The 15,868-nt window shown below is 43.3% G+C and overlaps 1 protein-coding gene across 1 annotated transcript; it reads left to right on the top strand.

Annotated features, from left to right (window-relative positions):
* Positions 1-1,366: 1,366 nt before the first annotated feature.
* On the top strand, positions 1,367-7,159 carry LOC148755210 (igE-binding protein-like). Its single transcript, XM_088792166.1, has 3 exons — positions 1,367-2,347; positions 3,493-3,497; positions 5,963-7,159. Exons 1-3 carry the CDS (start codon positions 1,470-1,472, stop codon positions 6,133-6,135), a joined length of 1,056 nt encoding a protein of 351 aa, XP_088648292.1. The 5' UTR covers positions 1,367-1,469; the 3' UTR covers positions 6,136-7,159.
* Positions 7,160-15,868: the final 8,709 nt, after the last annotated feature.

Below are 15,868 nucleotides of genomic sequence, written 5' to 3'. Positions count from 1 at the left end.
CTGAGAAGCGCCTAACGGCTGCTGAGGAATGTGGTGAAAACGGCCTGTTCCCAGACACAGAAAACTAAGGGCTTTCTAGACAAATAGTAGATTCTGTCTCCTTGAAATATTTACTTTTGTGAGTTTCAGTGACCTTGTATCTTCTATGTCAAAGTAAGGTTGAAGCTGGAAAGATTTACTTTCACTGAGATAATGCATATCTTCTTCGTTTAACTGCACGTACTCAAATTGTATATATTGGTTAGAGATAATAAACTCAGGGCTTCAGAATGACTGAAGACCGGCCGCATTAGCATTTGTGTGTGTCTTTTATTTCATTCCCACTCCCCCATTCAGGTACTGATCGACTCGTGGCGGCTGGCCCGTCACACTTGGCGCCCGAACAGGGACCTGAATACGGGGGTAACAGTGAGGAACACCACGTGGCAAGGGCCCAGCTCGTAGAGAGCTTATCAGTGGATGCGTGGTGAGTAAGGCACAATACCCCTCGGTCGAATGAGTGTGTGAGTGAGTGATAGCTCCACGACTTCGTGTTACGGAGCTTGATTGGGCCCTAATCTGCGATTCCGGTTCTGTCATACGGCATAACGGCGACTGGACTTCTGTCTACCTGTCCGGGGAATTATACCGGAGCGCCTTAGCCAAGACAGATTTGGCTCCGCGAGGGGCACGGCCAGACGGGCATCAGAGTGTTTTCTTTGTTTGAAAGAAGGGCCGAGTTAGGGTGAAGGATGGGTCACGCTAGCAGCAAGGACCTGTATGTTAGAGGACTTAAGAAATTGCTTGCCGCCCGTGGCAGTCGGGTGAGCAGAGAACAGTTAGATAAGTTTTTAGAATTTGTAAAAGAAGTTTGTCCATGGTTTCCAGAAGAAGGCACTGTCAGTCTGGAAACTTGGGAGAAAGTGGGAGAGCAGTTACAAGATTATTATGCTGCCCACGGACCTCAGCAGATCCCTGTAGAAACATTCGGGTTGTGGACCTTGATTAGAGATTGTTTAGATCTCAGGCGTAAGAGCTGTAAGCTAGAGAAAGTAAAACAAGCTGGCAATGAAGAAATTCTTTCATCTGCCGCTTCTCTGGCAGAGAGAGAAAAGGGGGAGGAAGCCAAACCCACAGAAGAATTTTTTAAAGATACAGAGCCTATTTATTATGAACCTCCGGTCGAGGACTGGGAAGATTTAGACTCTCAGGATCAGGAAGACTCAGAGGATGAAGCAGCCAAACATAATAGGAACATATACCCTCCTTTGGTGGCTATGGCTCAAGAAGGCAGACAACCTGCAGGCACTACACTTTCTCTTACAGATCAGATAAAGATGATTCAGGGACAGTTGATTGAACTTAAAGTTGCTGTGGACAAAGGAAATTGTCCTCGGGGTCCCCAGATTCCTTTTAGAGAACAATGGAATCCTCGGGGCAAAGATCCCCCCAGAGTTATTCCTTTTGCACCACCTCCTGAGGAGCTCTGTATGTGGGGTCCTCCGTTGCAGCCCCCAGTTTGGGACATGCCTACTAAGCCTCCGCCGAATTATGTTAAGCCAGGATCAGACTCTAATGTGCGTTCCCCTCTTCAAATGGCTTGTGAGGAAGCTCACAAGCAGGGGGAATCCACAGAACAATTTGGAGTATATCCTCTTTTTGACAGGATTGACCAGGAAGGAAATAGGTTTAGAGAATGGAGGCCAATTCAATGGAAACAATTAAAAGAGTTAAAAGAGGCTTGTGTACAGTACGGCCCTATTGCCCCTTTCACCTTAGCAATTCTGGATGCTTTGTCTAATGAAGCTACTCCTCCAGAGGATTGGAAGCATATTGCTCATGCTTGCCTTTCCGGGGGCGATTATCTTTTGTGGAAATCCGAGTTTTATGAAAATTGCAAGAAGAAAGCTAATCAGAATGCCTCAGGACAAATTCCCATCACTTTTGACATGTTAGCAGGAGAAGGAATATATGCTGAATTAAGGAATCAGATGGACTTTGTGGCAGGAGCTTATGTTCAGACCACTGCTGCAGCAAAAGATGCCTGGCGTATGCTGCCAGATACTTCCCGCAAAGAGGATCATGTTTCTCAGATAAGGCAAGGACCCGATGAGCCCTTTCAAGATTTTTTATCTCGCCTCTGTACAGCTGCAGGGCGGATTTTTGGGTCATCAATGGCCACTCAGTCCTTTATAACACAGCTTGCCTATGAGAATGCTAATTCTGCATGTCAAGCTGTTATTAGACCATTCAGAAAAAAGGGAACCATATCTGATTATATTCGCTTGTGCTCTGATGTAGGTTCCTCTTTTACACAGGGCATAGCCATAGCGGCTGCTATTCAGGGAAAGCCTATGAAAGAAATACTGTATCAACAAGCAAGATTTAATGCAGGAAGTCGCTCTGGAGCTTGTTTTACTTGTGGCAAAAAGAGACATCGAGCTGCTCAATGCCCTCATAAAGGGGAATCTGAGAACTCGGCTGCTCCTGTGAGAAAGCCTCCAGATGTGTGTCCTAAATGCAGGAGAGGAAAACATTGGGCCAATGAATGCAGATCCAAGACAGATAAAGATGAAAAGCCCATCCAGGGAAACTGGGTGAGGGGCCAGCCCCAGGCCCCGAATCAACAATGCTATGGGGCACTGCAGATCCCAGCGCAGATGCAGGGACAAAGAGGAAACGAGCCTCTGAGAGGAAATACATCACAGATTTATTTCAGGCCACCTCAGGTAGCGCAGGATTGGACCTGTGTTCCACCACCAACATTGTACTAACTCCCGAGATGGGAATGCAAGCATTGCCCACAGGAATCTTTGGGCCACTACCACCAGAAACTGTAGGTTTATTATTAGGAAGAAGCAGTGCCACTATGAAAGGGATTCAGGTTTTCCCGGGAGTTATTGATGAGGATTTTACCGGAGAAATTAAAATCATGACTCATTCACCCTTGAATGTTTCAGTCATACCTGCTGGAACTCGCATAGCTCAGCTAATTATTTTGCCTCGTGTAAAAATAAGAAAAAATAGGCAAAATCAGGAACGTGGAGACCGAGGATTCGGTTCCTCTGATGTTTATTGGGTTCAGGAAATAAAAAGAGATCGACCTGTTTTGCAGCTTAAAATTAATGGAAAAGGTTTTCAGGGACTTTTGGATACTGGCGCTGATGTCTCCTGCATATCTGCACAACACTGGCCATCTAACTGGCCGATGCAAAACACTATTACAGATTTGCAGGGCATAGGACAATCTCATTCCCCTAAGCAAAGCAGTAATTTGTTGTCATGGCAGGATGAGGACGGACATCAAGGGACTTTCCAGCCATATATTATTCCCGGCCTGCCTGTTAATTTGTGGGGACGAGATATTATGAGTAATATGGGAGTCTATCTTTATAGCCCAAGCACTCAAGTAACTCAGCAAATGTTTGATCAAGGGCTTCTCCCAGGACAAGGCTTAGGCATTAAGGGACAGGGACGTCAGGAACCTATTTCGCCTAACCCTAATTTACAAAGAACAGGTCTGGGATATTTTCCCCAGGGGTCATAGATTTACCTGTACTCCACCAAAAAACTGCAAAAACAATAACTTGGAAATCTGATACGCCTGTGTGGATAGATCAATGGCCCCTTACTCAAGAAAAAATATTAGCCGCTCAAGCGCTAGTACAGGAGCAGCTTGATAAAGGCCATGTAATTGAATCTACGTCACCCTGGAATTCACCCATTTTTGTAATTAAGAAAAAATCAGGGAAATGGAGATTATTGCAAGATTTGAGAAAAGTAAATGAAACTATGGAAGTTATGGGTGCTCTCCAGCCAGGGTTACCTCATCCTTCTGCTATTCCAAAGGATACTTATAAAATAGTGCTAGATTTGAAAGACTGCTTTTATAATATACCACTCCATCCCCAAGATTGTAAGAGATTTGCCTTTAGCATTCCTAGTCCAAACTTCCAGGAACCTGTAAAAAGGTATCAATGGAGAGTCCTTCCCCAGGGTATGGCCAATAGCCCTACCTTGTGTCAGAAGTTTGTTAGTAAAGCAATTGATAACACCAAAAAACAGTTTCCTTCTGTGTATATCATTCATTATATGGATGACATCTTATTGGCTTGTAAAAAAGAAGAAATGTTGTTAGCTTGCTTTGCAGATATGAAAAAAAACCTTCTAGCCTCAGGTCTTATTATTGCACCTGAAAAAGTGCAAAGAAGTGAGCCTTATTCTTACTTGGGATGGCACTTATTTGCTCAGTATTTCACTCCCCAGAAAATAGAGCTTAGGAAAGATCATCTTAAATCTCTTAATGATTTTCAAAAGCTGTTGGGAAATATTAATTGGCTACGTCCTTCTTTGGGATTAACTACTGGAGATCTTAAACCACTGTTTGAAATTTTAAAAGGAGATTCTGATCCAACCTCCTCCAGGTCTCTTACTGAGCCTGCAAGGAAGGCTCTTTCTAAGGTTGAGAAAGCCATTCAGCAACAGCATGTTTCCTTTTTAGATTATTCTAAACCTCTATATGTGTATGTTCTGGACACCAAACATACACCCACAGCAGTGTTGTGGCAAAAAGGGCCACTTAGATGGATACACCTCCATGTGGCTGCACAAAAGAATCTTACTCCTTATTATGAATTTGTGGCCAGTTTAATTCAGGAGAGCCGCCTAGAAGCTCGAAAATATTATGGAAAAGAGCCAGATTTTATTATTATCCCTTTTACAAAAACACAAATTCAAGGCCTGATGCAGTTTACAAACAGTTTTCCTATTGCATTGGCTCATTTTGTGGGAACTTTGGATAATCATTATCCCAAGCATAAATTGCTTCAATTTTTTCAACATCATGATCCAATTTTTCCTTCAATAGTGTCACATACTCCTCTTCCTGCTGTACCTAATATTTTTACTGATGGATCTAGCAATGGTGTAGCTGTTTATGCGCTCGATGAAAAAGTCATTAAAAGAGTACAGACACCTCCTGCCTCAGCTCAGATAGTTGAGCTTCGAGCAGTTCATATGGTATTGCTTGACTTTGCTTCTCAGTCTTTTAATTTATTCTCTGACAGCCATTATGTGGTTCGTGCCATCAGGAATTTAGAAACGGTACCTTTTATTAGCACCAGTAATCCTGTTATTCAGGACCTGTTTCTTCAGATACAACAGGCCATTCAGTTACGCTGTAAAAAATTTTACATTGGCCATATTAGAGCTCATTCTAATCTTCCAGGTCCTTTAGCCTCAGGAAATCAAATTGCAGACTCTGCTACTCAGCTCATTGCCTTGACTCAAATAGAAAAGACACAAAAGGCTCATAGTCTCCATCATCAAAATAGCCAGAGCTTGAGACTACAGTATAAAATAACCAGAAAAGCAGCACGTCAGATAGTAAAACAGTGTCCGGATTGTTCACATCTCCAACCTGTGCCTCATTATGGAGTCAACCCTCGAGGCCTGCGTCCTAATGACTTATGGCAAATGGATGTGACTCATATACCTGAATTTGGAAAGTTAAAATATGTTCATGTCTCTATTGATACCTTCTCCGGATTCGTTGTGGCCACGGCTCAGACCGGAGAAGCAACGTCACATGTAATCAGACATTGTCTTGCTGCATTTGCCATGATTGGAACTCCTAAAAAACTTAAAACAGATAATGGCTCAGGTTATACCAGCAAAAAATTTTTTCTATTTTGCCAGCAATTTTCGATCAATCATGTTACTGGCATTCCTTACAATCCCCAAGGACAAGGGATTGTTGAGCGCACTCATGGTACATTGAAAGTTAATTTGCATAAAATAAAAAAAAGAGAGTTATATCCCCTGACGCCTCATAATTATCTGTCTCATTCTCTCTTTATTCAAAATTTCTTGACCTTGGATGCCCATGATAAAAGTGCTGCAGAACGTTTTTGGCATCCTTCTACTGCCCCTCAGGCTTTAGTCAAATGGAAAGATCCACTTACGGGCTCTTGGCAAGGCCCAGATCCAGTCCTCATATGGGGACGAGGACATGTATGTATTTTTCCACAGGATGCAGAAGGCCCTCGGTGGCTGCCAGAACGATTGGTGCGACATGTGGACCCTCTACCTACTGATGAGGCTGATAGTCTTCAGCAATGCAGAAAAAGACCAGACGTATTGGGCCTATGTACCTGATCCACCAATCCTCCACCCCACAGTGTGGGACGGTCCTGAGATTCCAGTCTATGTTAATGACACCCATGTCTTAGGACTGCCCTCTGATGGACACATGAAACAGCATTTGGAGAAGAAGTTCACTTATAATGGTATAGGAATAGGTTTGCCTATTTGTATTACAAAAAATAGGTCTACATCTGGGTGCTTGCGCAGTTCTCCTGTCACTATGCACATTAATGACTCTTTAGTTGGATGGACTATTCGTCTTAACATGCTAGGCGATTGGTCAGGAGGACGCAAAATAAATCTGCCCGTCCCTCCATCGCGTCCATCTTGCAATAAAAGATTGAAATTAAATACTGAGACTGTCCCATGGAGAGCCTGTCCTGGCAATGATCCTGTTCGTTATGACATCCCCGGGACAAACAGATATATCATTGACTGGTCAAGAAGTAACCGGTCAGGATGGGCCAGAGAACTGACTTCTGGACTTTGGACTTCTGATACGCAGTATCAACAAAATTCACTATGGAGGCTTATGGGAGCAATGGATAAGGTTGAAACCAGGCTCTCTCTGCCCATGAGGATTTTGGAAGACGGAACTAGGGATTGGACTATTGTTGCTGAGACTGTTAATGTATCTGCTTGTGTTCCTTCTCCTTATGCACTGTTGATTGGAAATGTTAATGTACACTTTGTAGGAAATCAATTTCATGTATCCTGTAGCAATTGTTCTTTAGCAAATTGTATTTCTTGGGTACCATCAGGAACTCATGTTATGATACTTAAACAACCATCTTTTGTTATGCTTCCTGTTAATATTTCTGGACCTTGATATACTAAAAGAAGTTTACAGATTTTCAAAGAAATTGAGTATACTTTGAGTAGACCAAAGCGGTTTATTGGACTTCTAATTACAGGAATTATGGCTTTGGTTACTATTATTGCAACTGCTGCTACAGCAGCTGTGGCTCTTTCTCAGACTATTCAAAATGCTCATTATGTTAATACTCTTTCAAAAAATGTTACTTTAGCTTTAGGGACCCAAAAAGCTATTGATGAGAAATTAGAACAAAAAGTGAATGCCCTTTATGATACAGTTCAGTATATGAAAAATGTCATTCAAGGTATGAAAGTTAAATCTCATTTAAAATGTCATTCAAAATATCATTGGATATGTGTCACTTCTAAAAAGTATAATAGTAGTCAATATGATTGGAATCGGGTTCGTTTACATCTTCAAGGAATTTGACATAATGCTAATTTGTCTTTAGATATGCTTCAGCTTCATGATAAAGTTCAAAGTATGAGAGAAGCTGAACCCTTGAAATTTGATGCAGCTCAGGCTGCCTCTGAGTTTGTTGATGTTCTTAGGAGTGTTTTGCCCTCTATGCCTTATATTACCCATTCTGTTATAATATTTCTTACATTGGGCATCTGTGTCTGCTTGGTTCTGTGCCTACTCCCTATCCTCATCAGATGTTTCATCAGCAGGATGTTAGACTTACGAGCTGACATCCATCAGCTTGAGCTCAAGGCGAAGCCTTAAGTCTTTCTCCCCCATGCATTTAGAGGGGCGGGTTAGTCAACGACGGGCAAATACTTGGGAGCCGCTTCAACACCTAAGACAGGGCTTGTATTAATAAAATATGAGTACCAATGACGGGTAAGTTGAGGCAGGCGTCCTGAAATGCCTAAGTCAGGCACCGTCACCTCGCCATCCTGGCTGGATGGACTTTGCTTTTATAAAATAAAAAAGGGGGAGATGTGGGGAGCCATGGTTTCTTGCAATCCTGAACCTTGCAGACTGGCTCGGTTTCTGCCCCCATAACATTGTCTCTGCCTTATCTGAGAAGCGCCTAACGGCTGCTGAGGAATGTGGTGAAAACGGCCAGTTCCCAGACACAGAAAACTAAGGGCTTTCTAGACAAATAGTAGATTCTGTCTCCTTGAAATATTTACTTTTGTGAGTTTCAGTGACCTTGTATCTTCTATGTCAAAGTAAGGTTGAAGCTGGAAAGATTTACTTTCACTGAGATAATGCATATCTTCTTCGTTTAACTGCACGTACTCAAATTGTATATATTGGTTAGAGATAATAAACTCAGGGCTTCAGAATGACTGAAGACCGGCAGCATTAGCATTTGTGTGTGTCTTTTATTTCATTCCCACTCCCCCATTCAGGTACTGATCGACTCGTGGCGGCTGGCCCGTCACAAGGTTAGGGTTAGGGTTAGGGTTAGGGTTAGGGTAAGGTTTGCGTTAGGGTTAAGGTTAGGATTAGGTTCAGGTTTAGGTATGCGTTAGGGTTATGGTTAGGGTTAGCGTTAGGTTTAGGTTAGCATTAGGGTTATGGTTAGGGTTAGGTTTAGGGTTGGTTTTCGTTAGGGTTATGGTTAAGTTTAGGTTTATGGTTAGTGTTAGGGTTAGGGTTACAGTTAGGTTTGCGTTAGGGTTAGGGTTAGGGTTAGGTTTAGGGTTAGGGTTAGGGTTAGGTTTGCGTTAGGGTTAGGGTTAAGGTTAGGGTTATGGTTTGGTTTGCGTTAGGGTTAGGCTTTGGGTTAGGGTTAGGGTTAGGGTTAGGTTTTGGGTGTAGGGTTAAGTTTGCGTTAGGGTTAGGGTTAGGTTTAGGGTTAGGGTTAGGGTTAGGGTTAGGGTTAGGGTTAGGGTTAAGTTTGCGTTAGGGTTAAGGTTAGGGTTAGGGTTAGGTTTAGGGTTAGGTTTGCGTTAGGGTTAGGGTTAGGGTTAGGGTTACGTTTGCGTCAGGGTTAGGGTTAGGGATAGGGTTAGGGTTAAGTTTTCGTCAGGGTCAGGGTTAAGGTTAGGTTTAAGGTTAGGGTTAGGGTTATGGTTACGGTTAGTTTTGCGTTAGGGTTAGGGTTAGGGTTAGGGATTAGAGTTAGGGTTAGGGTTAGGGTTAGGGTTAGGGTTAGGGTTAAGTTTAGGCTTAGGTTTAGGGTTAGGTTTGCGTTAGGGTTACGGTTAGGGTTAGGTTTAGGTTTAGGGTTACGTTTGCGTTAGGGTTTGGGTTAGGGTTAGTGTTAGGGTTAGGTTTGCATTAGGGTTAGGATTAGGGTTAGGTTTAGGGTTAGGGTTAGGGTTAGGGTTAGGGTTAGGTTTGTGTTAGGGTTAGGGTTAGGGTTAGGGTTAGGGTTAGGGTTACGTTTGCGTTAGGGTTAGGGTTAGGTTAGGGTTAGGTTTAGGGTTAGGTTTGCGTTAGTGTTAGGGTTAGGGTTAGGGTTAGGGTTAGGGTTAGGGTTAGTGTTAGGATTTACGGTTAGGTTTGCCTTAGGGTAGGGTTAGGATTAGGGTTAGGGTTAGGGTTATGGTTAGGGTTAGGGTTTGGATTTAGGGTTAGGTTTACGGGTAGGGTTAGGGTTAGGGTTAGGGTTAATGTTAGGGTTAGGTTTGCGTTAAGGTTAGGGTTACGGTTAGGGTTATGTTTAGGGTTAGGTCTAGGGTTAGTGTTAGGGTTAGGGTTACGGTTAGGTTTGCGTCAGGGTTAGGGTTAAGGTTAGTTTTAAGGTTAGGGTTAGGTTTAGGTTAGAGTTAGGGTTAGGTTTGCGTTAGGGTTAGGGTTAGGGTTAGGGATAGCGCTAGGGTTTAGGGTCATGGTTAGGGTTAGGGTTAGCGTTAGGGTTTTAGGGTGAGCGTTAAATTTAGGGTTAGGTTTGCATTAAGGTTAGGGTTAGGGTTACGGTTAGGTTTGCGTTAGGGTTAGGGTTAGGGTTAGGGTTAGGGTTAGGTTAGGTTTAGGGTTAAGGTTAGGTTTATGGATAGGGTTAGGTTTAGGGATAGGCTTGTGTTAGTGTTAGGGTTAGGGATAGGGTTAAGTTTAGGTTTGCGTTAGGGTAAGGGTTAGGGTTAGGTATGCGTAAGGTTTAGGGTTAGTGTTAGGGTTAGGATTTAGGGTTAGGTTTGCAATAGATTTAGAGTTAGGGTTAGGATTAGGGTTAGGTATGCGTTAGGGTTAGGGTTAGTATTACGGTTAGGTTTAGGGTTAGGTTTGCGTTAGGGTTAGGGTTAGGATTTAGGGTTAGGTTTGCGTTAGGTTTAGGGTTAGGTTTAGGGTTAGGGTTAGGGTTTGGGTTAGGATTAGGGTTAGGTTAGGGTTAGGGTTTAGGGTTAGGGTTAGAGTGAGAGTTAGAGTTAGCGTTAGGTTTGCGTTAGGGTTAGGGTTAAGGTTAGTTTTAAGTTTAGGTTTAGCTTTAGGGTTATGTTTAGGGTTAGGTTTGCGTTAGGGTTAAGGTTAGGGTTAGGGTTAGTGTTGGGTTAGGGTTAGGGTTAATGTTAGGGTTAAGTTTGCGTTAGGGTTAGGATTACGTTTAGGGTTATGGTTAGGGTTAAGTCTAGGGTTAGTGTTAGGGTTAGGGTTACGGTTAGGTTTTCGTCAGGGTTAGGGTTAAGGTTAGTTTTAAGATTAGGGTTAGGTTTAGGGTTAGGGTTAGGGTTAGGTTTGCGTTCGGGTTAGGGTTACGGTTAGGGTTAGGGTTAAGGATAGCGCTAGGGTTTAGGGTTAGGGTTAGGGTTAGCGTTAGAGTTTTAGGATTAGTATTAAGTTTAGGTTTAGGTTTGCGTTAAGGTTAGGGTTAGGGTTAGGGTTAGGTTTGCGTTAGGGTTAGGGTTAGTGTTAGGGTTAGGGTTAGGTTAGGTTTAGGGTTAGGGTTATGTTTATGGCTAGGGTTAGTTTTAGGGATAGGCTTGTGTTAGTGTTAGGGTTAGGGATAGGGTTAATTTTAGGTTGCGTTAAGGTTAGGGTTAGGGTTAGGTATGCGTTAGGGTTAGGGTTAGTTTTAGGGTTAGGATTTAGGGTTAGGTTTGCGTTAGGTTTAGAGTTAGGGTTACGGTTCGGGTTAGGTTTGCGTTAGGGTTAGGGTTAGTGTTGCGGTTAGGTTTAGGGTTAGGATTTAGGGATAGGTTTGCGTTAGGTTTAGAGTTAGGGTTAGGGTTATGGTTAGGTTTGCGTTAGGGTTAGGGTTAGTGTTGCGGTTAGATTTAGGGTTAGGTTTGCGTTAGGGTTAGGGTTAGGGTTAGGATTAGGTTTGCGATAGGGTTAGGGTTAGGGTTATGGTTGGGTTAGGGTTAGGGTTACTGTTAGGGTTAGGTTTGCGTTAGGGTTAGGGTTACGGTTAGGGTTATGGTTAGGGTTAGGTCTAGTGTTAGTGTTAGCGTTAGGGTTAGGGTTAGGTTTGCGGTAGGGTTAGGGTTAAGGTTAGTTTTAAAGTTAGGGTTAGGTTAAGGGTTAGAGTTAGGGTTAGGTTTGCGTTAGGGTTAGGGTTACGGTTAGGGTTAGGGTTAGGGTTAGCGTTAGGGTTTTATTGTTAGCGTTAAGTTTAGGGTTAGATTTGCTTTAAGTTTAAGGTTAGGGTTAGCGTTAGGTTGCGTTAGGGTTAGGATTAGGGGTTGGGTTAGGGTTAGGCTTAGGGTTAGGTTTAAGTTAGGGTTAGGGTTACAGTTAGGTGTATGCATAGGGTTAGGTGTAGGGTTAGGCTTGTGTTAGGGTTATTGTTAGGGTTAGGTTTAGGGTTCAGGTTTGGATTGCGTTAGGGTTAGGGTTAGGATTAGGGTTAGGTATGCGTTAGGGTTAGGGTTAGTGTTATGGTTAGGTAAGATTTGCGTTAGGGTTAAAGTTAGGGTTTGGGTTAGGGTTAAGGATAGGTTTGCATAAGGGTTAGTGTTAGGGTTAGGGTTAGGTTTGTGTTAGGGTTAGGGTTAGGTTTAGGGTTAGGTTTGCGTTAGGATTAGGGTTAGGGTTATGGTTAGGTTTAGGGTAGGTTTGCGTTAGGGTTAGGGTTAGGGTTAGGATTTAGGGTTAGGTTTGCGTGAGGTTTAGGGTTAGGGTTAGGTTTGCGTTAGGGTTAGGGTTAGGGTTAGGATTTAGGGTTAGGTTTGCGTTAGGTTTAGGGTTAGGGTTAGGTTTGCGTTACGGTTAGGGTTAGGGTTAGGGTTAGGGATAGGGTTAGGTTTGCATTAGGGTTAGGGTTAGCGTTAGGGTTAAGGTTAGGGTTTGGGTTAGGGTTAGGGTTAGGTTTGTCTTAGGGTTAGGGTTAGGGTTAGGGTTAGGGTTACGGTTACGTTTACGTTAGGGTTAGTGTTAGGGTTAGGGTTAGGTTTAGGGTTAGGTTTGCGTTAGTTTTAGGGTTAGGGTTAGGGTTATGTTTCCATTAGGGTTAGGGTTAGGGATAGGGCTAGGGTTTAGGGTTAGGGTTAGGGTTAGGGTTATGTTTAGGGTTAGGGTTAGGATTAGGGTTAGGGTTAGGGTTAGGTTGGCGTTAGGTTTAGTGTTAGGGTTAGTGTTAAGGTTAGGGTTAGGTTTGCGTTAGGGTTAGGGTTAAGGTTAGTTTTAAGGTTAGGGTTAGCTTTAGGGTTATGGTTAGGGTTAGGTTTGCGTTAGGGTTAGTGTTAGGGTTAGGGTTAGGGTTGGCTGAGGGTTAGGGTTAATGTTAGGGTTAGGTTTGCGTTAGGGTTAGGTTACGGTTAGAGTTATGGTTAGGGTTAGGTCTAGGGTTAGTGTTAGGTTTAGGGTTACGTTTAGGTTTGCGTTAGGATTAGGGTTAAGGTTAGTTTTAATGTTAGGGTTAGGATTAGGGTTAGGGTTAGGGTTAGGTTTGCGTTAGGGTTAGGGTTACGGTTATGGTTAGGGTTAGGTATAGGGCTAAGGTTTAGGGTTAGGGTTTGGGTTAGGGTTAGGGTTAGGGTTAGGGTTAGGATTAGGGTTAGCGTTAGGTTTTTATGGTTAGCGTTAAGTTTAGGGTTAGGTTTGCGTTAAGGTTAGGGTTAGGATTAGGGTTAGGTTTGCGTTAGGGTTAGGTTTTGGGTTAGGGTTAGGGTTAGGGTTAGGGTTAGGTTAGGGTTAGGGTTAGGGTTAGGTTTATGGATAGGGTTAGGTTTAGGGATAGGCTTGTGTTAGGGTTAGGGTTAGGGTTATGGTTAAGGTTAGGTATGCGTTAGGGTTAGGGTTAGGGTTAGGTATGCGTTAGGGTTAGGGTTAGTGTTACGGTTAGGTTTAGGGTTAGGTTTGCGTGAGGTTTAGGGTTAGGGTTAGGTTTGCGTTAGGGTTAGGGTTAGGGTTAGGGTTAGGATTTAGGGTTAGGTTTGCGTGAGGTTTAGGTTTTGGGTTAGGTTTGCGTTAGGGTTAGGGTTAGGGTTAGGGTTAGGGTTAGGGTTAGGTTTGCATTAGGGTTAGGGTTAGCGATAGGGTTAAGGTTAGGGTTTGGTTAGGGTTAGGGTTAGGGTTAGGGTTAGGGTTACGGTTACGTTTACGTTAGGGTTAGTGTTCGGGTTAGGGTTAGGTTTAGGGTTAGGTTTGCGTTAATTTTAGGGTTAGGGTTAGGGTTATGTTTCCATTAGGGTTAGGGTTAGGGTTAGGTTTAGGGCTAAGGCTAGGGTTTAGGGTTAGGGTTAGGGTTAGGGTTATGTTTAGGGTTTGGTTTGTATTAGGGTTACGGTTAGGGTTAGGGTTAGCGTTAGGGTTTTAGGGTTAGGTTTGTATTTGGGTTAGGGTTAGGGTTAGGGTTAGCGTTAGGCTTTTAGGGTTAGCGTTAAGTTTAGGATTAGGTTTGCGTTAGGGTTAGGGTTAGGGTTATGGTTAGGGTTATGGATAGGTTTACGGGTAAGTTTGCGTTAGGGTTAGGGTTAGGGTTAGGGTTAGGGTTTAAGGATAGGGTTAGGGTTAGGGTTAGGGTTTAGGGTTAGGTTTAGAGTGAGAGTTAGGGTTAGCGTTAGGTTTGCGTTAGGGTTAGGTTTATGGTTAGTTTTAAGTTTAGGTTTAGCTTTAGGGTTATGGTTAGGGTTAGGTTTACGTTAGGGTTAGGGTTAGGGTTAGGTTTAGGGTTGGGTTAGGGTTAGGTTTAATGTTAGGGTTAGTTTGCGTTAGGGTTAGGGTTACGGTTAGGGTTATGGTTAGTGTTAGGTCTAGGGTTAGTGTTAGGGTTAGGGTTACGGTTAGGTTTGCGTCAGGGTTAGGGTTAAGGTTAATTTTAAGGTTAGGGTTAGGTTTAAGGTTAGGGTTAGGGTTAAGTTTGCGTTAGGGTTAGGGTTAGGGTTAGGGATAGCGCTAGGGTTTAGGGTCATGGTTAGGGTTAGGGTTAGCGTTAGGGTTTTAGGATGAGCGTTAAGTTTAGGGTTAGGTTTGCGTGAAGGTTAGGGTTAGGGTTAGGGTTACGTTTGCGTTAGGGTTAGGGTTAGGGTTAGGTTAGGTTTAGGTTTAAGGTTAGGTTTATGGAGAGGTTTAGGTTTAGGGATAGGCTTGTGTTAGTGTTAGGGTTAGGGATAGGGTTAAGTTTAGGTTTGCGTTAGGGTTAGGGTTAGGGTTAGGTATGCGTAAGGGTTAGGGTTAGTGTTAGGGTTAGGATTTAGGGTTAATTTTGCAATAGATTTAGAGTTAGGGTTAGGATTAGGGTTAGGTATTCGTTAGGGTTAGGGTTAGTATTACGGTTAGGTTTAGGGTTAGGTTTGCGTTAGGGTTAGGGTTAGTCTTAAGGTTAGGTTTGCGTTAGGGTTAGGGTTAGGGTTAGGGTTGGGTTAGGGTTAGGGTTAATGTTAGGGTTAAGTTTGCGTTAAGGTTAGGGTTACGGTTAGGGTTATGGTTAGGGTTAGGTCTAGGGTTAGTGTTAGCGTTAGGGTTACGGTTAGGTTTGCGTTAGGGTTAGGGTTAGGGTTAGGGTTAGGGTTTAAGGTTAGGGTTAGGGTTAGGGTTAGGTTTAGGGTTAGGTTTGCATTAGGGTTAGGGTTAGGGTTAGGATTTAGGGTTAGGTTTGCGTTAGGTTTAGGGTTAGGGTTAAGGTTAGGGTTAGGTTTGCGTTAGGGTTATGGTTAGGGTTAGGATTAGGGTTAGGTTTGCGTTAGGGTTAGGGTTAGGGTTAGGATTTAGGGTTAGGTTTGCGTTAGGTTTAGGGTTAGGTTTAGGGTTAGGGTTAGGTTTGCGTTAGGGTTAGGGTTAGGGTTAGGGTTAGGGTTAGGTTTAGGGTTAGGGTTAGGTTTAGTGTTAGGGTTAGGTTTGCGTTAGGGTTAGGGTTAGAGTTAGGGTTAGGGTTAGGATTTAGGGTTAGGGTTACGGTTAGGTTTGCGTTAGGTTTAGGGTTAGGTTTAGGGTTAGGGTTAGGGTTTAGGGTTAGGGTTAGAGTGAGAGTTAGAATTAGCGTTAGGTTTGCGTTAGGGTTAGGGTTAGGGTTAGGTATGCGTAAGGGTTAGGGTTAGTGTTAGGGTTAGGATTTAGGGTTAATTTTGCAATAGATTTAGAGTTAGGGTTAGGATTAGGGTTAGGTATTCGTTAGGGTTAGGGTTAGTATTACGGTTAGGTTTAGGGTTAGGTTTGCGTTAGGGTTAGGGTTAGTCTTAAGGTTAGGTTTGCGTTAGGGTTAGGGTTAGGGTTAGGGTTGGGTTAGGGTTAGGGTTAATGTTAGGGTTAAGTTTGCGTTAAGGTTAGGGTTACGGTTAGGGTTATGGTTAGGGTTAGGTCTAGGGTTAGTGTTAGCGTTAGGGTTACGGTTAGGTTTGCGTTAGGGTTAGGGTTAGGGTTAGGGTTAGGGTTTAAGGTTAGGGTTAGGGTTAGGGTTAGGTTTAGTGTTAGGTTTGCATTAGGGTTAGGGTTAGGGTTAGGATTTAGGGTTAGGTTTGCGTTAGGTTTAGGGTTAGGTTTAGGGTTAGGGTTAGGTTTGCGTTAGGGTTAGGGTTAGGGTTAGGGTTAGGGTTAGGTTTAGGGTTAGGGTTAGGTTTAGTGTTAGGGTTAGGTTTGCGTTAGGGTTAGGGT

This window comes from Rhinolophus sinicus, chromosome 15 (assembly GCF_057876585.1).
Source record: "Rhinolophus sinicus isolate RSI-liver-muscle chromosome 15, RSI-T2T, whole genome shotgun sequence".
Classification (NCBI taxonomy): Eukaryota; Metazoa; Chordata; class Mammalia; order Chiroptera; family Rhinolophidae; genus Rhinolophus; species Rhinolophus sinicus.
The sequence above is the reverse complement of the archived record's forward strand: the minus strand, read 5'-3'. Positions and strand labels throughout refer to the sequence as shown.